Source organism: Emys orbicularis, chromosome 4 (assembly GCF_028017835.1).
Source record: "Emys orbicularis isolate rEmyOrb1 chromosome 4, rEmyOrb1.hap1, whole genome shotgun sequence".
NCBI lineage: Eukaryota > Metazoa > Chordata > Testudines > Emydidae > Emys > Emys orbicularis.
Genome location: NC_088686.1, coordinates 104,689,199 through 104,714,125, shown reverse-complemented (window position 1 = coordinate 104,714,125; position 24,927 = coordinate 104,689,199). Strand labels below are relative to the sequence as shown.

At 43.0% G+C, this 24,927-nt stretch overlaps 1 protein-coding gene across 1 annotated transcript in view; it reads left to right on the top strand.

The window, feature by feature from the left end:
* The first annotated feature begins 15,259 nt into the window (after nucleotides 1-15,259).
* Nucleotides 15,260-24,927, top strand: part of LOC135878288 (vitamin D 25-hydroxylase) — a 46,924-nt gene continuing 37,256 nt past the window's right edge. The window contains exon 1 of the mRNA XM_065403907.1: nucleotides 15,260-15,472. Coding sequence (XP_065259979.1) covers nucleotides 15,260-15,472 — 213 coding nt within the window. The remainder of the gene's footprint in view (nucleotides 15,473-24,927) is intronic.

The window sequence follows — 24,927 nt, the reverse complement described above, 5'->3', positions numbered from 1 at the left end:
GCAGATCTGTCTATAAACTGATGGGAAACGTGTCTCTTCCCCCCTGTGTTTGAAGCACTGCACGTAATTTCATTTCATGTGTCGGATTTGAACTGGACAAAATGGCACTTCAGATATAGTAAATCTTATGAAAAAGCATGAAAGCTAAAGCTATTGTTATTTTTAAAAGATGACCAGTACTTTTCTGTATTCTCATTTTTGCAGAATATTAATAAATGTTAATCCCTCTAATGTTTCATTTAAAAATTTAAAAGAATTATGTTTGCTTAGAAAACAGCACATTGTATTAAAGAGTGCTCACTTCCTGGTACAGTTTACATACTAATCTTCCAACTCAAATACAAATTAGATAAAACTATAAAAACAGGTCCATTAAATTGATTTTAATAAAAAATCCCAAAATTATGACCAAAGATAAATAAATCAGATGAACTCAAGTTAAGAGAGCAGAAAGATTTAAAAATATCAGATCCTGAAGAACTCCTCTCTATGACTCACAGCTTTATTTAAATATTTTTAGATTAACTTCACCTTTTCACTCATAAATTAAAACACCTATTACTACCTGAAGCATATATTGCTAGCTAACATACAATGAAGGTTGTCACTTTTTAAACTTTTACCATTTTATAACAGATTTTGTGAAAAACCTCAAAATGATTACAAAAGAAATCAAGCTATGCAGCCCAATAATGTAAAGAGATTAGGGGGGGGGTTCATACAAAATGTAATATACTACGCAATATCGGTTGCTTTCAATTATTCTAACGGGATTGTGTATTCCTTCTTTTATCTTGGTACTTTTTATTTTTATTTTATTTTATTTTGAAGAATCCAGTAACGTGTAATTTAGACCACCATACGAAATCTAGCTAATTACAGATTATGCGTTCTCTGAATGCACAAAGAAAAATCAAAATAGAGAAAGGCAACACAAGCTGTAATTTAGCATCAGTTAAAGACCTTCCTGGGTACACGTACATCTTCAAGCACAGCAAATTCTGCTGCACTGAAGTAAGCTCACCAAACTCTAGATTTAAGAAAAGAAAAAGAAAAAGAAAGAAAGACCATGCTTACCTTGAAATGCAAAGCTTCTTAAGAAACAGTAAAACGTGGCGGAGGTTTCCTCAATATATGTTTCTAAATCGTGATGCTGTTCAATGCCTAAGTATCCCCCTTTTATATCTACCGCCAGGGTGAAAGTGTGTAGGCGTTTGACCGGCACTGGCCAGCCAATCACAAGGTCTGTTGGCAAAATGTAGCCAATCCACAACCGGGCACGAAACCCACTGGTCTCCAATTACGTCATCTTCCAGTCACTGAGTATTCCATTCACAAAATTTGCTAGTCAGTTGGCTACATCTGATAGGTTTATTTGCCCTGAGGTCACTGAACGAAAAAAAGACGGATCACATCAGACGATTAATGGCAAGTAAGGGAAATCGTCTCGAGTCATTAATAATGTACAGTCCACCCCCTTACCCCCACAAAAAGTACCATATCTTTTTAATGAAAAATTCAAAGGACAGGTTATTTACTTATTAGAAGCGACATCTACTGCAAAAAATACCGCATTGCAGACAGAAAAAAGGACCTTGGCAACGGCGGGTTATCATTATTTTTTTAGTATGCAAATGCGTGGCTATAGTAATGTAATTGCATACATGGGAAACTGTATTTAGTATTTATTACAAATATTTTCTAATAGTACAGTTTTTTGTTTCGTAACACATTAAAACACGAGTGCAGAAGTTATTTCACTTATGTTACTAAATACGTTTAATTATATCACGTTAAGAGTATAGTATCTGGAGCAAATAAATCCGTTATGCGCCGCATATTAGAAAAGTTTTTCCTTTGGTACCTTGAAGCCCGATCCTGCAAACCTTTACTCATGTGGGTAGTTCCCCTGACTTCAACGGGACTAAATTTTCAGGTTCCTGCCTGGGGATTGCCATGTTACGCATTTTCCCATCGTTCCCGGTATCTAGTGTGGATTTGCATTTGGCCAAGTGTATGTGGTAAATCGGGAGAAACGGGCAATTTAAAATAACTAAAAATTAAAACCAAAACATTCATGGAAAGTCCCAAAGCCCATTGAAATTAATGTGAATCTTCACTCCGATTTCAATGTGCTTTAGATCAGGCCTTTTGTCTATAATGAATGAAAATGACTCCCCTTCCTCTGTCAACCAAGAAGAACAATTTCCATTTTCCCTCTCTTCTACAAGTATCTACCATGCTGAAGTCTTTCCACATAGCATACCTCGCATTCTTATTGTTAATGTAAACTAAATTCCGAGTTAAAGCTCAAGCAGCTTGCAAAATAAGTCTTTCTCTCTGGCTATTATATTCACTTTTCATAGGTTTTGAGAACAAGAATAACATTAGTCTCTTGGGGCATTTGAAGATTAGCGCAACCTAGTGTGGTAGGCAGTTGTGTGGATTGTGGAAAGCAGGTCTGAAGAGAGTTGGTTAAGACTGAAGGGATAGGAGTCTACTTTCCTTCCTTACAGGGACTTCTATTCAGAGTTAATACTTAAATTGTGACCATTTACTCTTCTCTGTTTCTCCTTTGAACAGGACTGATTTAAACTGGTCTTCGGTATGCATTTTTTGGAGGACAGATTTTACATTCACTGAATCGAACGCAATTACTGTTCACAGTATGAATTTGAATTCCCCTACAGGAAAAAATAAAAATAATTGCACTGTCTTCTGTGACACACAGTTAAGACTCGTAGTTTATTTAATATAAACCCAGGGGAAATTGCGTACTGAACTACTATGTTACCAACGGTAGCATCTGATATTGAGAAGTAATGTAAGAACCGATCTGTATTCCGCAGCAAATTGTCCGCAGAAAGTGTACAAACAGTGGGACTGGCCCGACCATCGTCTCTCAGAGGGGAGGATTGCTAGCAGATGTTGTAGCCGGCGTGATTCAATCATTTCGTGCTACGAGCCCTGTCTTTATTGATTGCCATAAATACCATTATATTGGCAGCTTCCTTTTTGCAGGCTGCTTGGAGCAGCTGGAAGTGTTTGGAGTGTGTCTCGCATCCGCGGCTCCCCCCCCTTCCTAGTCCAGAGTTGAAGTGGCCACGTTCCGGCAGCTACCCAGCTGCTTCCCTTTCCTGGGCACTTAGAGCTGCAAGAGCTACATCCGCAGTGGAGAAGCCTCTGCCCGAGCCAACCCGGCTCAAGCTATAGGGTCAAATGAATCACTCTTAAAGGGTCTCTTAGTCATTGTCTAGAGGCGTTGTAGACGTGTCTCGAGTTTGTACACCTGCTCCATTACAGGATGGTTGGATTTACTGTATGTTTGTAAAGCTGTTTTGCACACACACATTGACACAAACACATCCAAAGGAAAAGACCGGACAGCAAGTAGTTTTTCCTGTGGAAAATATCAATAAGGTGTGTACTTTCTCGGTGGGTCTTTTCTTCATGTCAGAAAAGCTCTTTATAAAGGGCAGTAATAGGTTCTGCCAACAACAACAAATGGGAATAAACCACTTTCTGTTTGCATCATCATAATAAACATTGCATTTTCTTCTCATTTGAGTTAAGTTTCCATTGTGCTATTGAGAATATTCCTGGTGGTAAGTATTATGCTTTTCTTTTACTCTGCTTTCCAAAGTGGGCGCGTGAGTATCCATCCAAGTACCGGATTTCAAATACATTCTGTTAATAACATTGAGTCATAGGAGAGGGAATCGAGTTACTCCTTAACAAGAAACAGATCATACCAATCTGTAGCTCGTCGCGGACCCGGGGTTCAAGCGTAAACCCTAATGTTATGCAAGCAAATTGTTCCCCTCTTGTTCATCTGCTGAAGGGGAGCCTTTGCACAAACCATGAGGTCCATTTGGCTGCCTTTCTGGCTGTGTGCGTTTGGCAGGGATCCGGGAGTTGGTTCCTGTGTAACGGTGATACGGGGAGTCTGGAGGGAGAGCCAGAAGGGTGGTTACCGAGAAATCCCGCTCCGGGAGCGCTGGGGAGGGAGAAAAGAATTGCATCAGGCTGATTGCTTCTCAGTGCTTTAAAGCAGAAAAAGCCTTTTTATTGCACCCCGGAGACTTACACTGAAAACCTTTTCAGCCTTTCATAAGCATTTAAATTTGTTTGTAGAGATGATACTCTATAGACATATAATATGAACTGATCACCCATGGACATAATTACTAAGGTAGAAGCCAAAATATTTCTCTCCTAACCCAGACAGCTTTGGACCCCGCGAAATTCCGAAGGCGACCCCCTGCCTCTGACATCAAGTAGATGGATGGGACAAATCTACAGAAGGGTTGCTGAGTCCTACTTCTACACAAAGCCATCATACCATGTGACCACACTATTAAAGCTTTCAAGAATGATCTGAAAAACTGAAAGAGACTATTCCTGCACGGAAATATTATCCAACACATATTCGATATATACACCCATCTATAATCATGATTTCTCCATTTACTTAAATGAATCATATATAGATATACCAATTCCCTTTTCATTGTTTCTCATTGTTGGAAACTACCGTCTACATGTGCTTGAACATCAAATGTGTGACGTTTTTATTTTAGGTTTAGTTGATATTTGATAATGAAACTTTACATTAACACTCTACTACGACCTTCCATTTCTGAAAAACTAGTGAAATTACATAATCATTTTACAGAATATGGCTAACAACACTTTAAAATGGGTAATTCTGCTCCCAAATCCTCATTTAAGAGATTAAAATCGTATTTCATGAGGGGAGCAGCTGCGCGGAGCACTTTTAAAAATCGGGCCATTCATTTAGCCTCCTAAATTTGGATTTAGGAGCCTAACTTTCTATAATCTGACCTGTACATAAAATATAATTACAGGGATAGCTCCTGTTGTAGTAAAAATATTTAGGTCCCGATTGATAGCGTTTGAAGCAACAAGATGAATGCAAAATATGTGCTGTTTTTGTTAATGTTATTTTTAGTTCTAAAGCATCAAGATACTTGATCATAGTGAAATCACGTTTCAAGACGCGCACAATTCACTGGCCACCTAAAAAAGGCATTGCTGATTTTTTTTTTCTGTCATCATTTCTGGTTTTCCATTACCAAACTTCCCCCGTTCACTTTAGTAATAATGGTTGCGTAATACACCCATTTATAAGCCGCACACTTTGGATGATTGTAAATAAGCCTCAGGTTTCCTCAGATGACCAGGAATTCATGTCTTTCTAAACTCTCTAAAATTTTCCCTGGGTTCAGAATTTAATGACAGTTGCAGGTCCAGAGGGGGCTTCGATGTTTTATTTTATTTTCAGGCTTCCGACTTCAACTGCAGTACGCAGTAAATGGCTTTATATAAGTGCACAACTATCCTGTAGATGTTATTAACTGTAAATTACCTTGGGTTTATAGTTTCCCCGAGATTTCTCCATATTTACATATAGAATTTCGACTATTCAGTTTTTGATGAAAGTGTCCAAATATATTTAAGTTTTATTCCTCTCGCTTACACCAGGTATATTAACATTTTACCACGCCACTACTTGCAATCTACATGCGCACCGAATTAATTTCATGTACGAAAACTAATCTAAAAGAATTATCATAATTTCACGGGATACAGAAATTAGTGGACTGCTGACTACAACTAGGACTATTTCAAAGCTTTGCTAAGGATTTTCAGGACTGTCACAGGGGTGAAATTCTTGTGTTTTTTTACAAGAAGGTTCACCATCCTCTCGGGAATTGTTGACCCTGCGTTTATATGGATTTCATCTACAGAAAAACAGAACAACTTATTTGCAATTGATATAATGTTCTAAAAGAAAATGTAGGACACTACCCAAACTCATCTGAATTTGTGCCAACAGGAAAGCCAAGATCACTTTGCTAAAAGCCATAACGAATTTAAAGATCAATCTGCAGAAATGAGAGTATCTTAACCTGAAATGCAAAAATGTGACTTGCATTTCACTGGAATCCCTTGGGAACAGTTTTTGAAGTTTTTATTTATTTATTATTATTATGCTTTTTCCTTCTAACAGATTAATGGAAGTTTGATTTTAAATAATCCATTCAGAATGCTTATTTTCACCAAGGCAATTTCTAATACTCTATTGGAAGACTGAATTAATGTGTTTTGCCTCTTTGGTATCCCTATTTCTGGAAATTAGAAATATTTGTCTTTGAAGCAGACAAACAGGATGAGGTAATATCTTTCATTGGACCAACTTCTTGTCTTTAAAGCAGTCTGTCATTATTTACAGTTAATTCTTTGCTTCATAGGCATTACATTAGTCTTTTCAACATGGCCTGTACAGTTGTGTATATATATTTATTGTATATATATATATATATATATATATATATATATACACACACAATAAAATACATTTGCTTAAAGGAATCCAGCTTTCCACATCCACATAAATATTTTCTCTCAAACATATAGATAGAGATGGGTTCATCGTAGCATAATTAAAAAGCTACATTCTGATAGTTTTTGTTAGAGATGCAAATCTATAAAGCAATTTTCTCTTCAACGAACAGATTTTATATTTAATTTATTTATTTATGTTAATAGGAGAAGCCTAGGTTTCTCAATAACAGGACTTGTCCTGTCTAGACTAGGGGCAAAGTCCGGTTTAAAATTGTTAATTTTAAAAAGTTTTAGCTGACACATTTTAAAACTTAACAATTTCCCCTACTCTAGACCTTCCCATTGTGTCTTCTGATCCTGGTTAGCCCTGCTAAGCACCACCACCTGAAATTATGTTAAACAAAATAATAATGTTTACACTGTGTGTTTAGTATGGTGTTAGTTAACGTGTTCTAACACAAGCCTATAAACTGCACAAAGGAGCTGCACATGAAGGAAACAGGGAGAACAGCCACTCTCCACAGTGGCTCCACAGAGAACACCACAGACACACACAATGGGCATGCGTTGAGATGGTGCCATAGATCCACATTTATCATACAGATCCAGTGAACTGTGAGGAATTGAATTCATGCCCCACCCTCTCCATGTACATAATACAGGGATGCACAGAGTCTAATTGAGCCTTATGCAGGTAGAATAAATTACATCATATGAGTGTCTATAGAGTTAAACAGTCCCTTTCTATAAAGGAAAACCTACAGAACATAGGAATTGCTATCCTGCCTCCAACAATGGCCAGCACCAGATGCTTCAAAAAAAGTGCAAAAAACCTTTCAGATGTGGGATAAGTAGCCTTCCAAGTAGGTCTCATCCTAATACCTAATGGAGATTGGCTTAAACTCTGAAAATGAGGTTTTATATATTTTCCAATTTGTTTTTGTTAGCATTAACTATAAATCTGGATGTTCTTATCCATATAAATGTCAAATCTCTTTTTGAGTACTGCTTGTCCAGTCCAGTTGAAGGGCCAAATTCAGAACAGGTGTAAGTGGGCCTCAATTCTATAAAAGTAAACAGAGTTTCGCCTACTTACAATCAGATCTCAATTTGGCCATTAAATGAGCATCTGCCCTGCAAAATTTCTTGAAGTTTCCTGAACTACATAATCACTAAGGTTGACCCCAGTGTAGAAGTATTTTCTCTGTAACTGCCATGGAAAGCTGCATCAGGCATTCTTCAGCCAGTGCTGTCCAACAAGTTCACTAACCCGTTGGTCCCTTGAGAATGCACAAATGAGTCAATGAGCATGTGAGTAGGTTGGATTCTTCCCAGATGTTTACATTTTTTCTAGGCTAATATATTAACACAGTTGAGAATTATATTTTTAAAATATATTAAGATGATGTTTAAAAAAAGTGAACGGTACAGAGTTTAAGCATAGAAGTTTCTGGTTATCAGGGAATAACATACAGGTTATCAAGGGTGCAAAGTTTGGTTTAAGATCGGGTGGCATAAGGAATACATAATCTGCAATATCCCCGATTGGGGGTAAAAGGCTGAGGGGTCAAAGTACAGACATTGAGATATGAGGGTATGAAGTTCATAAAGTGGCTATGTTCAGGTGTGGAGTATAATGTGTGGATATGATGATGAGGATGGATTGACCCTCATTTGGTGAGATTTAATGTTCAGGGAGTTTATGGTTCACATTCTGCCTTGTTCTTGGAATGGTGGAGAAAACAATAAGGGTAAGAAGAGTGAAGATCTCCCTGATTGAGGGAGAATGCAGTTTTATGTGTAGTTAACTCATACAAATTTATAGAATTTTGTAAAATTAACACAGATACTACAGGGATAAGGGGAGTGGCCAGATAGGTTAGACAGATTAAATAGATATATTTGGAGTGTGGCCTCCCTATCTAGTCTATAATATTCTTCCTAGCTGTTTTTGTCACCCAGAGAAAGGAAGCAAAGGGGCACAAGGGGCTTGCAAACCTCTTCCCCCTGGGGAAAAAATACAGAGATAGAGATCAGGAAGAAAAGGGAGGCTCTCATAGGGCCTTCCATTAATAAAATGGGACTTTACCCACCACAATGACTAACAGGGCAGGTCTGGTGACTAATAGCACTGAAGTAATTCAAATGAGTTATATAATGTTTGGTACTGTTGTTTTATGACACAATCTATGGATTTTCTATGGCTTGTATGTCTCAGAAGACCGTGACATCATGAACTGAAATTGGGTCTGTATTTGTTTAGAGTTGTCAGGTAATTGGTTCATCTCTCCCTTAATACAACTCCTTCTCTCCAAAGAAAATACACCTGCAAATTATCAAATGGTAATCTAAATTTAAGAAATAAGGTCTGTATATATTTATATGTGTATGAGTCATGTTAAGATAATCACAGTAGGTAATTATATTCCTGGAGGACACACACTATCGGGTGTTGTAATGCGATGATCAGATAGCCCTTAGTAAATATTATTAGAAAACAAATTATAAGGTTGAATATCTTTTATTCTTCAAACCTAAATAAAAATCATTCTGATATTAAAACAATGTAAATGAATGGGACACTTAAAAACAAACAAACCCTTGTCTAGGTTATTATCTTCACCGTACATTTTTTTAAACTGAACACACCCTAGTAGATCATTTATTGGAAGGAGTCAAAGCATTAGAGTAATTTTTGTTTGTTTGTTTGTTTAAAAGACTGTTTACATTGGATTATTTTTAACTTAATGGAAACATTTCCTTTGGTCTTGGATTTTGTAAAAGCTTGTTTTTATAAAATCTAAATTTGAGAACAAATTTAACTTAACACGTTCTTTTAAGTAAGACACAATTTTTAAAACTAGGGGGTCAGATTCTAGTCTGCACTGAGATCTGCTTAGCACAGGAGGCAGGGACAAACTGTCAGGGAGCCATTTATGGTTCCCTGATTCTCAGTCCTACACAGTTCCAGTCCCATCCCCAATGTTGGTTTGAGAAAGCCCTAGGCCCTAATTCATGCCAGCTGGCAATGGGCCCCATCAGGATTTCCTGTCAGCTGTAAATTATCAAAGCACAACAGTGCTCCATACATGGCCTTCTCTGTCCCAAGCCATACCTCTGAGATGGAGGGGGGAGAGTGATGTAGGAGGTGGTTATACTGGCCTTATACCAGCTGAGGGCTCACGCAACAATGCTCAGCTTACCAAATATGGCTAGTATATGGCCCCTTTACACCTCTGGAGCAGCATAAAGGGGACAGATTGAGGGGAGAAAATCTGGTCCAGAAACTTTACCTTAATTTAAATTCAGTAGATCTCTTTAATTTTACACATTTTGCATTTGAGATAGAGGGTGAATATCGTTCTCTATTTCTATTTGAAAAGTTAGATCAGAATTGACAATTAATCTTGTTATATACACATACACACACACACACTTGGTTGCTTGCACGAGTGAGAGTTGCATGATTGTGCCCTACACATTAATGGGATGTCAGCAAAAGTCAGGTGGAGAAATTACAGACTAGGTCTTTAGTTTCAGCCAAGGTATGCTCAGCACAGGACATAAAGAAGAAGGAGGAGGCTACACCACCCTTCTGCCTTCCCACTCCCAGCAGTCAGAAGGAGCCGATTTGGCTCCGGTTCAACTTAGTACAGCCTTAGTACTGATAGCTCAATAGGAGCCATTCAATTGACCCAGGATCACTAGAGCACAAGATCCTCAGACCATACCCACTTACATCCTTACATTCTCTGATATGCCCTCTACACTGGGTGGACTGGGAGCAGTTAGCCAGCCCCAGTTGGCTTTTTAAGACTGCTTTTCATCTAAATTGTGTTGCCAGAGTGTTGCAAAGGAGACAATGCAGGGCCAAAAAACTAGGCTAGTCTTTTCCATCAGGCTTCCATAGAAGCTCTCTTTCCTTGTATTTCTGATAAAGAGTACATCAAGGTAAGGGCTACACATTTGGAACAAAAGTATTAGTAAGCATTGTACTCACTTGACTGGAGTGTTGCAAACTCTCATGATTTAATTGCAACTTTAAATGTAACCGAGTGTACCTGAAGGCTCAAAAGCAAACAAAAATATCCCAAAATTGACTATTTAAAAAAAATCTCAATTAATTTTTAAGCCGATCTCATAATTTTGGGGGCCTGACTCATGATTTTTTAACATTTAGGGTTGGCAATACTGTGGCTGAGAAAGTGCAAATTGTCAGCTTCTGAATAACAAGCTGGCAAGAGAAAGTATGATACCACTTTTTCCTGTTTGACATATCTACAAAGTACCATAGCTCTTGCAGGTTTAGCTAGCCAGAGACTGTAATTTAGAAACTGGTAATAGTTGTGTTTTTATGGGTGTGTTACGAAAGTGTTATTTAACTCCCATAGATAAAATCTTGTGTTTGACAGCAGATTTATTAAATGAGTTTCTCATATTTCATTGTGTTGAGTAATTAGCATGTGAGTAAAAGGAAAGAGGAAAAGTTTTTCTAACATTATTTGTCTAGGATATAAAAATGTTTTCTAGTAGAGTATGCTATTTATAAATTATATAGACAAGAGTACTAGTATATATCATGTGGGAAACAATCCTGAAGTTTCAGGGAGAAAACTCTAACCTGGTTATAACTTTTCCAACTTATTTGTGTTGTGAGAAGTGTGAAAGCAGTAGCTAGTGTTCTATAAATAGGGGGTTATTGAGTTAAGAGAATAAGTAACATGGGTGAATGCAAGCTTGTGAGATACAGAGGGAAATTAGAAATTGTTCCTATTCTCTTAAGAGTATAACAGAGATATCATAAGATCCCCCAAAAGATATAAAAAGAACAGTGACTAGATAGAGTGGGAGCTTAACTCTTCTGATATAATTTCTCATGGTTCAGCTCTTGGCCCCTTTTTATGCTCCCTCGACATCTTATCCTGGAGTAACCTGATCATCTCATATGGGTTTAACTATCATTTCTGCGCTGGCAACTTTCAAATATACTTATCCCCTCTGAACCTTTCTTCTGTATTCAATCATGGATTTCTCAGTAACTTTTAGATATTTAATCTTGGATGGCTCCGCATCTGCTGAAGATCAAAATGGCCAAAACTGAGCTCATTGTTCCTCCTGAATGTTCTTCAATACATCCATTCTCTATCACAAATGATAACACTACAGTCTTCCCTGCCACCCAAGCACATTAGCTGGGCGATGGTCAAGTTCAATTCCTCTCTTTATTTCTCTTCTTCATCCAAATCAGGCCTAATCCGGTTACTTTTTCTTCTACACTATATAAAACTTACTCCTTTCTTTCTATCCAAATGGCCAAATTGCTCTTCCATGCCCTAATCTCCTCCTCTTGAGTATTTTTATACTAGATTCATTCTCATCCATCCCATTCAAAATAATGCTGCCAAAGTGATCTATTATCTTTCCTTTTCTTTCTTATCCTATACAAGCTCAATACAAATGGTGCCCATCCAGATATATTTAAATAATAGAAGAACCCTGGAAACAGTTGGCAAAGATGAGAGTGAGACTGGGGCACTAGCTGAGATCTCTGGGTGGCTAATTTATGGCCAGTGAAGGCCATGAAAGTGATTGTTATTGAGAAGAGTGATCTGGATTGTAGTTTGGGAAGAAGAATCCATATTAGATTTAATCTTTGTGAAATCTAAGGATGGATGTGTGATGGCTACATTAAATTACCTCAGTATTGGACTAATACAGATGGGGAGAGGAAATGGGTCAGTTCTGAAATGATCAAGGAGAAGGGTGGTGGTGGGGAAATAATTGTGTGGAGGTGACTGAGTCACAGGAACCATCATAAGAATCATTAGTCCTTCAAGTCTGGCATCCTGGTATCTTGACTACTATAGTGGCCAAAACCTAATGCTTCACAATGATTATAAAGTAACAATGCACCTAGTTAATTCTACAATAGTGTGTGAAAAAAAATCCTTCATGTGTCTCTGAATGAAAGACAAATCTACAGTAAAAAGTAGAACATATGCTGGAACTCTGACAGCTTGTCTGGCTGAGGGGAGAACATAATCTGCAACTTGACAGTTTAAAGAAGAAATTTAGTTGATGTGTTGGAAAGCTCAAGATGGGGTTAAGACAATTTCTTACGGACAGGAAGAAATGTGTGGATTCCTTAGTAATGGAGTACAGATTACAGTAGAAGTAGTGATGTATTGATATGAGGGGAGAGAGAGAAATTGGCAACTCATTTAAGACCTCAAAATCGGAGCAAGTTATAAGTCCATAGCTAGCAATCTGTCAATAAGAATCACCAAATACTGTAGAGAAAATTCAGGAAAGTACTTGTGAGCACTGGCACTATGTACTTTATGTTTATTTTTGTTCCACCCAAAGATTCAAGTTAATAAAAGAAATTCCATCTCTGTGCATGGAATTTCCATGTAGGGAAATGGCCTGAATTCAATTTTGGGATAGCTGCAGAAGACACTTAAGCAATGAAAGACAAAGCAGTTTGTAGTTTTCACATGAGTTAGTAAGACGAAGTAAAGATTATGGGAGATCCTAGGATTTACCTTGTCCTGCTAACTCATATGAAAACTACAAACTGACTTGTTTTCACCAGGATTTTTGCTCATGTTAGTTAACTCAAATCAGCTACCTAGAGTTAAAAACATCCCTAGGCCTTACAGCAGCTTACTGGTAATGCTCTTCACATTTGTACATATGCTTAGGTCTGGCTTTAGGCACCAGCAAAGCAAGCACGTGCTTGTGGTGGCACAATTCCAGGGGCGGCATTCCGGCCATTTTTTTTGCTTGGCTAGTTGTGCTCTCAGAGATTGGGGCGGCAAAAAACTTAGAGCCGTCCCTGCATATGCTCTACTGATTATAAATTTCCGAGATGATCATATGACCATATCATATCACTGTATGAATACATCTTTTTAATACCTTTCTCACTTTTTGTATCCTGCAAAAGCTATCATCAGCACAGAGGATCAAAGTTGACAAACTGAAATTATCGTGCAGTGTTGGGAGTAGATGGCACAACCCTAAGCAACAATCTGCTTAGCTCTCTCAAAGAAAGTGCTGCTGAATACAGTCACCCAGTATTTGGGACACTCCCAGTTTCTCCCAAACACTTCAGTCACTTTAATGTCTTGCTAAAGAATGTAAAATGGAGTGCAACAGTGCTTTTCTTAAATTTTGATTTGCAATTCACACTTCAAAGATACAATAGTGGAGCGGTCAGATTGGGTGACCAGATGTCCTGATTTTATAGGGACAGTCCTGATTTTTGAGTCTTTTTCTTATATAGGCTCCTATTATCCCCCACTCCCTGTCCCGATTTTTCACATTTGCTGTCTGGTCACCCTACAGCCAGAAGAGAGAGAGGATAGGTATGGAGGGGAAAGTAGAACAGGAATACTATAGTGCTTTGGCCTGTCCATGTATGATTTTTTTATAACCTCCCGTCCCTAAATAAAATAAAAAGATAGTGTAAAAAACTAAAATCTTGAGTTTATTATCAGTCAACCTCCTCCTTGGAATAGACTTGTTTTTTTCCTCCTTTTCTTTCACTTCCCCCTCCCAATGTAATCACCTTTCACTGGAAATATATTTAAACCCCTCAGTCATGGGCAGATATAGTATAATTTGATGCCACAGGACAGGAATTCAAACATCCAGTTTGCATTTTGTCTCTCACAGGAGCACACTTGGACTGTAGCAAAATAAAATTGAAAAACTTTCCAAAGTTAAAGACCCCTTAGTTAATTAATGACTTAAATAATAAATGGCTTCCTGCCTCAAACACGTTCATAACATTTTACTCAGAATAGTAATCTTTTTGATTTTTAGATGGAAAAGTCAATCACTTTGCATACACATCCCTCCAAACCAATAAAACAATCACATATGGTAGACTATTCTAAAGCTCCTATGTGATTTAGGGATTTAAGCTCTTAAATCACTTAATTACTGCTGAAATGTTTCCCCATAGCCTGGTTTGAAAACTTCTGCTCAGAAGGTCTTTCCAGGGCCCCAATTATGAAGTTACTGTCTGGCACTGAAGGCTGGCATGCCATTTGACCTCAGCAGAAGATTCTTTCAGTCTAGGGGAAGCATATTCCTAAAGCATTGCATCTTAGCCTGCTCAAACAACTTTGTAAGGCACAGATGGTGCAAAAAGCCCCCCAAAGCAGTTACGAGCCAAACCCCAACAGCTCGCCTGCAGCTTTCAAGCTGCCTCCCTCCCACCCTCTCTTCCTAGTGATGTGCTTTATTTCTGTCTGCTCCTCACTACTGTTTGCAAGGCACAGGGTGGCTGATCACTAATTCGCTCGACTGGGGCTTTCTCTGAGGAAGCTGCATGGGCTGCACCACAGGGCTGTTTGTAACCGGCAGCGACCTTTATTGCAAGCGCAGGTAAGAGCCCCTCGTTGAAACAACCCATAAGGGCCTTGTCCACTACTCTCCCCAGTTACGCTACTGCGAGACTGGTGGTTGGGGCGCTAGGGTGAAGTAGGGGACCTGGACTGTTCACGGCTGGCCGGGTGGGCGGGGAGCAACTCCCCGAACAAATATTTTTGCTGCCAGCTACACGAGGGTCAGTTATGTAACCAGCCCGCCTCGGCTCGCCGCTGGCTGAGTGAAACAGCGCAGAACGGGGTTACACGCGGAGTGGGCACTTGGGGGGGGAGTAACGGCCGAAATCCCAACGGCCTCTTTGGAGAACTTGAGAGGGGGGAGGAAGAGCCGGCCGCCGGACTGACTCCGCCAATCATATTTGGAGTCTCTTGACTAGCCCGGCCGCCGGCCAATCAGGGCGGTCGAGGGACGGCGGCGCCCACGTGGCTGCGTGAAGGGGCGGGGGAAAGGGGAGTCGGGCGCTGGCAGAGGGCAGCGGCGGAGCGGGGGAATGTGGTCCCAGGGTCAGGTGCTCACGGCGGTGGGCACTGGCGCGCTCCTGCTCCTCCTCCTCTCGCTGCTGGTGAGGCAGCTGCTCAAGCAGAGGCGGCCGCCTGGTTTCCCGCCGGGGCCCCGGGGGCTGCCCCTCATCGGCAACATCTACTCGCTGGCCGCGGAGCAGCCGCATGTCTATATGAAGAGGCAGAGCCAAGTCCACGGCCAGGTATTTCAGCACCTCCTTGCCGACTACCAGCCTGGGGAGTGCTTGGGGGAGGGGCAGCAGGGACGACCCCCCACACCCCAGCCAAGAGCTAGGTGCACTGAACGGTGCACAAGACGCCACCATTCACCGTGCAGGACATGCCATCCCGGGGCACGTCTATTGCACCATTATTCACCGTGCAGGACGCCCCGTCCCAGGGGCACATCCCTGGTGCCACACTAGTCCCATTATGCCACTATTCACAGTCTGCCGCTATTCACACTCCTCCGGCGCGTGTCAAGACGGGCACTCAGTGACACACAGTGGCACTCTGGAAGGTGGCAAGAGCACCACTGTTCAGAGTGCAGGACCAGGAGTGGCCCTAGCTTTTTTGCCAGCCAGGGTGGAAAATGGTAGTGGCTAAGTCACAAAAGAAATAACTCACCACCAACCAATCAGCAGAGGACGGGGGGAAGGCAAGCTAATTAATAGAAACAAAAAAAATGTGAGCAGTACAGTGCCACCTTGAAGTTGGCACCCAGAGTGACCCATTCCTAGAACCTGGAGATGTTGAGAGCACCACTGTTCATGGCTTAGGATGCCCCACTGAGGGGACGGGGTGGCAACAGTGCCACTATTCAGGTTGCAGAATCCCTCCTCCCCTGCCTCCCAAGGTATGTCAAGAATGCCACTATTCCTGGGTCAGGACTCTCCTCTAGTGGTGACAGCACCACTATCCACAGTGCAGAACACACAGGGGCTGTTGAAAATGCCACTATTCACAATTCACAATAAATTAAACAATAAATCACCAGGACCAGATGGTGGTCACCCAAGAGTTCTGAAGGAACTCAAATATGAAATTGTAGAACTACTAACTGTGGTATGTAACCTATCATTTAAATCAGCTTCTGTACCCGATAACTGGAGGATAGCTAATGTGACACCAATTGTTAAAAAAGGTTCCAGAAATGATCCTGGCAATTACAGGCCTGTACACCTAATGTTAATACCAGCCAAACTGGTTGAAACTATAGTAAAGAATAGCATTATCAGACACATAGATAAACACAATTTGTTGGGGAGGAGTCAACACAGCTTTTGTAAAGGGTAATCATGCCTCAACAATCTGTTAGGAGTCTCTGAGGGGGTCAACAAACATGTGGACCAGGGTGACCCAGGGGATATAGTGTACTTAGACTTTCAGAAAGCCTTTTTGACTAGGTCCCTCACCAAAGGCTCTTAAACAAGTAAGCAGTCATGAGATAAGAGGGAAGGTTCTCTTATAGATCTGTAACTGATTAAAAGAAAACAAAGAGTAGGGATAATTGGTCACTTTTCAGAATGCAGAGAGGTAAATAATGATGTCCCCCAGGGGTCTGTCCTGGGTCCAGTACTATTCAATATTTCCCCTCTACCACTCTCCCACTGCTCCCTGGCCCTCCTGTATCACATATCCCCCTACCCCCCCACTCAATACCACGGGGTTGGGCTACTTGGGACAAGAGACAGTGTTGTCGTGACAGTCCGTCCGCGTTGCCGTGTTGTCTTCTGGCTCTATGCTGTATCCGGAAGTGGAAAGGTTGTAGGGATAGGAACCATCTACTCACTCGTGCATTCCTCTCTTTGTTTGTGTGCATCCATTGGAGTGGGGCATGGTCCGTCACAAGGGTGAACCGCCGTCCAAGTAGATATTACCATAGAATCTCCATGGCCCATTTAACTGCTAGGCATTCCTTTTCTACTACGGCGTACCGTTGCTCCCTGGGCAGGAGCTTTTGGCTGAGGTATAGGATCGGGTGCTCCTCATCCCCCACCATCTGTGAAAGGATGGCCCAAGTCCTACCTCCAAGGCATTTGTTGTAGGATGAATTCCTTTTTGAAATCTGGGGCTGCGAGCACTGGATGACTGCAAAGGATCGTTCTTAGGTCTGTGAAAGCTTCTTTTGCCGCCTTGATCCACTTAAGTATCTCCAGGCCACAAGCTCTTATCAGGTCCATCAGAGGCACTGCCCTCATGGCGAAGTGAGAGATGAACTGGCGATAGTACCCCACCATCCCTAAGAACGCTCTGACTTGCTTCTTGCGGGTCGGGTGGGGCCATTCCTGTATTGCCTCCACTTTGTTCCACTGGGGCTTCACCAGGCCCCTTCCGACTACATACCCGAGGTATCTGGCCTCGGCTAACCCTGTTGCACATTTGGATGGGGTAGCGGTGAGGCCAGCCTAAGAGCATCTAGTACCACTTCCACTTTCCCCAGGTGCGTATCCCAGTCAGGGCTATGGATTACCACATCAACTAAATAGGCGGCAGCATACTTGGCATGGGGTTGAAGTAATCTGTCCATCGATCGTTGGAAAGTTGCAGGAGCCCTATGGAGCCCGAAAGGGAGGACGGTATATTGGAAGAGGCTGTCGGGTATAGAGAAAGCGTTTTTTTCCTTGGCATCCTCAGCCAGGGGGATCTGTCAGTAGCCGTTTGTCAAGTCCAAGGTGGTCAAGTATCGGGCCTTGCCTAACTGATCCACCAGGTCATCAATACTTGGTATCGGGTAGGCATCGAATTGGGATACCTCATTTAACTTCCAAAAGTCATTACAAAACCTCAGGGTGCCGTCAGGCTTGGGGACCAAGACAGTAGGGCTGGACCACTGGCTGTGGGATTCCTCAGATCACCCCAAGTTCCAGCATCTTCCTTACTTCTGCCCTAATTTCTTCTCTTTTTGCCTCTGGTATGCAATATGGTTTTGTCGTCACCCTTGCTCCGGGACAGGTGACGATGTGGTGTTGGATCAGCGTCGTACGGCCTGGTTGTGTGGAGAACACATCTTGGTTCCGCTGGATCATTTGACAACCTCTGTTCATTGTTCTGGGGCTAATTCGGGGGATATCCTTACCTGCCCTTGTTGGCCATCTGCCTGCGGTGGAGCTGGCAGGATGGCCAGGCACATCTCCCGATCGAGCCAGGGTTTCAGTCAGACAGATCTGCTCTGTCCTTTGGCGGTCTGGCTGCTTCACCTTATAATTCACTTCCCCAACGGCTTCTATGATCTCATAGGATCCACGCCAACAGGCCAGGAGCTTGCTTTCTGTTATTGGTACCAGCACCAGCACCCGTTCTCCTGGTTGAAATTTCTGTGTTTTTGCATGATGGTTGTAGTAGGTTCGTTGGGCCTCTTGTGCTTTCTCAAAATGCTCTCATACTATGGGGGTCACTTGGGCTATTTGTTCTCTCATCTGGGACACGTGTATGATTATGTTCTTCCCCGGGTTGGATTGTTCTGCCCATTCCGCCTTTGCGATGTCTAATATGCCAGTGGGTGGCATCCGTACAGTAGTTCGAAGGGGCAGAATTCAGTAGATGCCTGGGGAACTTCTCATCAAGTATGGTAGGAGAGTATTCCAGTCTTTTCCGTCTTGGGCCATCACCTTTCAGATCATGCTCTTGAGAGTGCAGTTAAATCGCTTGACCAAACCATCTGTTTGGGGATGATAGACAGAGGTCCACAAGACTTGAATGCGGAGCAGAGTACATAAATCATTCATTACTCTCGACATGAAGGGAGTCCCTTGGTCTGTTAGGATCTCCTTAGGAATGCCTACCCTAATGAAAACCTAGACCAGTTCTTTTGCGATCACCTTGGATGTGGGGTTTCTTAAAGGAATGGCTTCGGGGTACCGTGTAGCGTAGTCCAGGATGACGAGTATGCTACTTCCCCCCTGTATTAGCACTATGCGGTACAACAGATCCTGTTTGATTATATAGTATGGCCCTGGGCCTTTGGTTTTCCCTTCTACTGGCACACCATTTACCTCTACTGCCTCCTCCCTCACATTCGCATACAGTGGGTTATAGGCTTGGTCCTGCCGAAAAAACTCGCATGCAGGACCGATCTGGCCTGATTCTGTTGGATTGGGCTCCCCTTCTTCTCTTGGGGTGCTTCCGCTTGTGCTGGGGGCCTTCTCTGGGTCTCCATTGCTCCGTGTTACCTTGCGGTTTCCCTGACGGGGCCTTCTCCCAACCAGGGCAGCTCTCTGGTTTGTCGCCAAAATCCTGGTTCCTAATCTTTTATCTGCCCTCCTTTCCCATCTAGATTTCCGGGACTTCCCGGGGGGTGAAAATAACTCTGGGGAAAACCCAGCAAAAATTGTGGTAGGGCCATCCATGGGCGCCTCGATCTCCGCTCTGGGTTTACTGCCTTCCCCAACTCGATGTGGGGGGAGTAGGCCTCAAACCCGGAAAAGTTCCTGCCAATTAAGACCGGGTAGAGGAGCTTGGGGACCACTCCTGCAGTCACCTTGGTAGTGTTCCCCTGGATCTCAATCCGTATTGGGATTGTGGGGATGAAATTTACTGTGCCGTGGACACACGTCACTCCGGTGCTCTTGGCCCGGCTCAGTTGGTCTTGCCCCACTAACTTCCCTGAGACCAATGTGGCAGCACTCCCAGAGTCCACCAAAGCTATGGTGTGGATGCCGTTCATCTTTACTGGCCTGGTGTACTCATGTGGGGCCGTCGCGACCCCCACTAGGCTGATTAGGCCACATTGGTCCCTGGGATCCCCCCCAGATTGCATTGCATGGGCTGCTATATGCCCCAGCTCCTCACACTCATAACAGCGATATCCCATCCTGGAGGTTGCCCTCTGTCTTGGGCTCTCTGACCCGCTCCCCCAGCCCTCTCCCTCCAGACCCCCAGGTCTCTTTGGGGCCTCAGGCTGCTCCTTGGTGCCTGTTCTTCCAGCTATGGCTTTCCTGGAGTTCTCGATGATCTGGGGCCTCGGGGTTGGGACTGGTTTCCTGGAATGCCGTGTTTCACCTCCCGGGTTCACGGGTTGCCAGTTGTCTCTCCACGAGGGTGACCAGTTCATCATAGGTAGAGGGGTCATTCTGGCCTACCCAGGCTCGGAGGCCCGAGGATAGTCCCCTTGTATACCGGTCCAGCACCAGGATCTCCATCATTTTCTCAGAGCTGAGCGCCTCCAGGAGAAACGACTTCTGGGCTAGGTGGATTAGGTCAAACAGTTGTGACCGCGGTGTCTTGTCTTCGCAATACTGCCATTCATGGAACCTCTGGGCTTGCAAGGCCGTCATTACCCCTGCCCTGGACAGGATCTGCGCCTTCAGCCGGGGGTAATCTGCCGCCTCCTCTGCAGTCATATCATAGTAGGCCTTCTGGGCCTCCCTGCACAAAAATGGGGCAAGGATGCCTGACCACTGGTCTTGAGGGCTGTCCTCTCGAAGGCCAGGAGGTATTCCTCCACATCATCCTCCCGGGTCATTTTCTGCAGACAGTAGCTGGCCCGTATGGTTTGCGTCCCGTCATACCCACAGTTCAGCTCCGTAAGGGCCTTCACCTGGTTCACTAGTTCCTGCAGCATGGCCCAATCTTGGGTGGCCTGGGTCATCAGCAGGCAATTGGTCTCTTGCTGCAGCCACATGGCCTCCTGTTGGGCAGCTGCCTGGACCCGGGTAGCCTCCTGCTGGGTGGCGGTGGCTTGCACCAGTGTTTTGACCACGTCCCCCATCTTGGGGCAGGGTGGTCGTGACCCACCCTGGATTATGTTCACGGTGCGGAAATCCCATCACTGAAACCACGTGTGGCAAAATAGCCAATGTTGGTATTGTGGGTCCCGCGCTTTTCTTGGTGGAGGGGCTAAGATACCACCCCTTGCCCCTGCTCTTGGAGCGCTTAGGGCCCCGCTAGTGGCCCAGGAAGGTGGTAGAGGAGGAAAGTGGGAGAGGGATCTGGGTTTACTCCACACTCTGAGCCCCAGCTCCTCTCAACCCCTGCGGGTTTCTTACCCTCTTCCCCCCCGGGGTAGAGTTACCCTTGGTCCTTAGATGCTGGGGGAGGGAGTCTCCCTTACTTCGGTTCTCTGATCTTTCAAGTCTGAGCAACACACCTCCAAGCTCCAGTCCTCTCTCCTTCCTCACACACCCTGACTGCCTGAAGCAGGGGGTTTTATTAGGTTCCTGACAGGGCCTTAATTGACTACAGGTGCTCCAATTATCCTGTAGCAACTCTCCCTAGTCTACAGGGAACGACGCCTTAATTAGCCTAGGGCTTATATATTTCCCCTCTCCCACTCCTCCCTGGCCCTCCTGTATCACAACGTATTCAGAAATGACCTGGAAAAAGGGGTAAACAGTGAAGTGGCAAAGTTTGCAGAAGATACAAAATTACTTAAGTCCAGAGCAGACTGCGAAGAGTTACAAAGGGATCTCACAAAACTAGGTGACTGGGCAAAAAAATGGCAGATGAAATTCAATGTTGATAAATGCAAAATCATGCACATTGGAAAACATAATCCCAACTGTTAATACAAAATGATGGGATCTAATTTATCTATTACCATTCAAGAAAGAGATCTGGGAGTCATTGTGGATAGTTCTCTGAAAACATCTGCTCAATGTGCAAAAGCAGTCAAAAAAGCTAACAGAATGTTAGGAACCATTAGGAAAGGTATAGCTAATAAGACAATAATAATAATAATATGTATCAGAATGCCACTATATAAATCCATGGTATGCCCATACCTTGAATACTGTGTACAGTTCTGGTGACCCCATCTCATAAAAGAGAGATTAGAATTGGAAAAGGTACAGAGAAGGGCAAAAAAAATGACTAAGGGTATGGAACAGCTTTTGTATGAGGAGAGATTAAAAAGATTGGGACTTTTCAGCTTGGAAAAAGAGACGACTAAAAGGGGATATGATAGAGGTCTATAAAATCATGACTGATGTGGAGAAAGTGAATAAGGAAGTGTTATTTACTCCTTCACATAACACAAAACCAGGGGTCACCCAATAAAATTAACAGCAGGTTTAAAACAAACAAACAAAAAGTACTTCTTCACATAACGCACAGTCAACCTGTGGAACTCATTGCCAGGGGATCTTGGGACGGCCAAAACTATATAGGGGTTCAAAAAAGAACTAGATAAGTTCATGGAGGATAGGTCCATCAATGGCTATTAGGCAAGATGGTCAGGAGTGTCCCTAGCCCAGGGATCGGCAACCTTTGGCACGCGGCCCGCTAGGGCAAACACCCTGGCGGGCCGGGCTGGTTTGTTTACCTGCTGCATACGCAGGTTCGGCCGATCGCGGTTCGCTGGTTCCCAGGCCGCGGTTCGCTGTCCCAGGCCAATGGGGGCTGCAGGAAGTGGTGCAGGCTGAGGGATGTGCTGACCACCGCTTCCCGCCGCCCCCATTGGCCTGGAGCGGCGAACCGCTGACGCGGCAGGTAAACAAACCGGCCCGCCCTGCCAGGGTGCTTACCCTGGCGGGCCGTGTGCCAAAGGTTGCTGATCCCTACCCTAGTCTTTGATTGCCAGAAGCTGGGAGTGGATGACAGGGATCACTTGATGATTGCCTGTTCTGTTCATTCCCTCTGAAGCATCTGGCATTGGCTACTGTCAGAAGACAGGGTCTTTGGCTAGATGGACCATTGGTCTGGTGCACTATGGCCATTCTTATGTTAATGCACAATGTCTCTATTCCTGGCACAGGATGCTTATCCAAGTTGTGTCAAGAGCACTGCTATTTATCATATAGGATGTCTCTCCCCAGGTTGTCGAGAGCACCACTATTCATGGTGCAGAATTCCCCTGGGGAGAGTCACAAGCCCTGCTATTTATGATATGGGACACCCCTCTGGGAGGGCAGGAGGTGTCAAATCCCACTCTTTACAGCACAACATGTCTATTCCTGGGGTAGGGAGTGTCGAGGATACCACTATTCATAGCACAGTAATCAACTTTGGCATATGTAGGTACTACTTTTATGGCACAGCAAAGTTTTTCTATCTCTCGCATTAATACTGTAATCAATCACAGGGCAGCACGCTTTGCTGGGAGCCATCCAGTTCAACACCAAACATGGTGCAGCCTGGCTCGTGGCTGGGCACTGAAACCACTGCTAAACATGATGTGTACACCACAGTATAGGGTATTGAGACCTTAGTTACATATAATATGGTGCATGATGTTTTGATAAAAGCAATAGAATACCTAAGTGCAGAATGTGGAGACATCCATTATTCACAAGATGGTGCAGCACAGCTTTACACAGGACATAGCATGCACTGATGCAACTGTGAAGACCTTGACAAAAAATAAGCATAAGGTGACATTGTACATAGCTCACCACATAGCTTTAAGACCTTTGTTAAATCTTTTGACACAGTATCAATATATGTATTCCAGTGAAGTACCATATACCTCTCACCTGTAACTTTGAAACTTTTGCCAGTTATATCATATGGCACCATCTCTCACTCTGCAACTTTGAGAACTTTGTATGGTTGCCCCTCCCCTAATCTAGGAATTTCCGAAATAATTGACTATCATGTTACTGAAAGAGACAATTTATTTGCTTAGTTAGTTAGAAGAATCAAGTCCATTTGTATTTTAAAAATTAAGATGAAAAATTACAGAGCAGATAAAGTGGTCCATACATTTATACATATATTTATATATAATTATTTAAGTAAGGATATCAGTGGATATCAGCAATGACTTTCCCTCACTACCCCACTCTTCCCTTGCCCTGTAACATGTGACTCTTGTTTCTAGATATGTAATGTATTCGCTGGCTGTACTTAACCCTTCCATGTATTTTTCTGTGGATCATGTTATCGTTTGCTAAAAATATTATGATATCTGCCTTACTCTGCAGCTTTGAGACATTTAATAACATCATCAAGACTATTGAAATTACAGGTAAATATTAACTAAAATGAAGGTCACCATTTACCACTGAGACCAGAGTTGCTGGGACAATTTTTATAGTGAGGGTGCTGAGAGCCATTAAACCAAATTGTAAACCCTGTATATAATGGAAACCACTTTAAGCCAGGGGATGCAATAGCACCCCTAATTCCAGCACTTATGACTGAGACACAAGTAATCTTGTTAAGCAAAAAACAAGTTACATATATTACATACATTGGACTTTATTGCACATTTCCAGTGGAAAACTAGTAGGAGGGGATTAAAGAGGGTGAAATCTAAAGATCTCTCCTGAATTGTTCTGTCAGAGGGAAGTCTCACTCTCATGCTCTGCCAATCATCTGTGTCATCAATAGCTCCCTTGTGACAGGGTATACCAAGAATTTGCCAACCACTGATGGAGGCCCACCATCTTTGCACAATCTGCCCTAAGAAGGTATCCTACTGGAGGGGAAAAGCAGCAAGTTCAGACCTATAGGGATACCTAGAGAGGCGTCCTATGATCAGCTACAGGCAGAACCAGTGGAAGTTGGTCTTCTGGCACTTAGAAAGGCCGGGGACAGGCTGAGGCCAACTGGAGCTCTGCGGGCCAGATAAAAAGGGCTGGTTTTTTGTACTAGGGGCCTGTTCAGAGTGAAGTCAGGACAGGGAAAGACTAGTGTTTATATTATGAACTTTAATGCCCAGGTGGCTATTCTGAGTTGAGATTTTATTCCTTTCTGTTAACCCTGGAAGGGTTCTGGA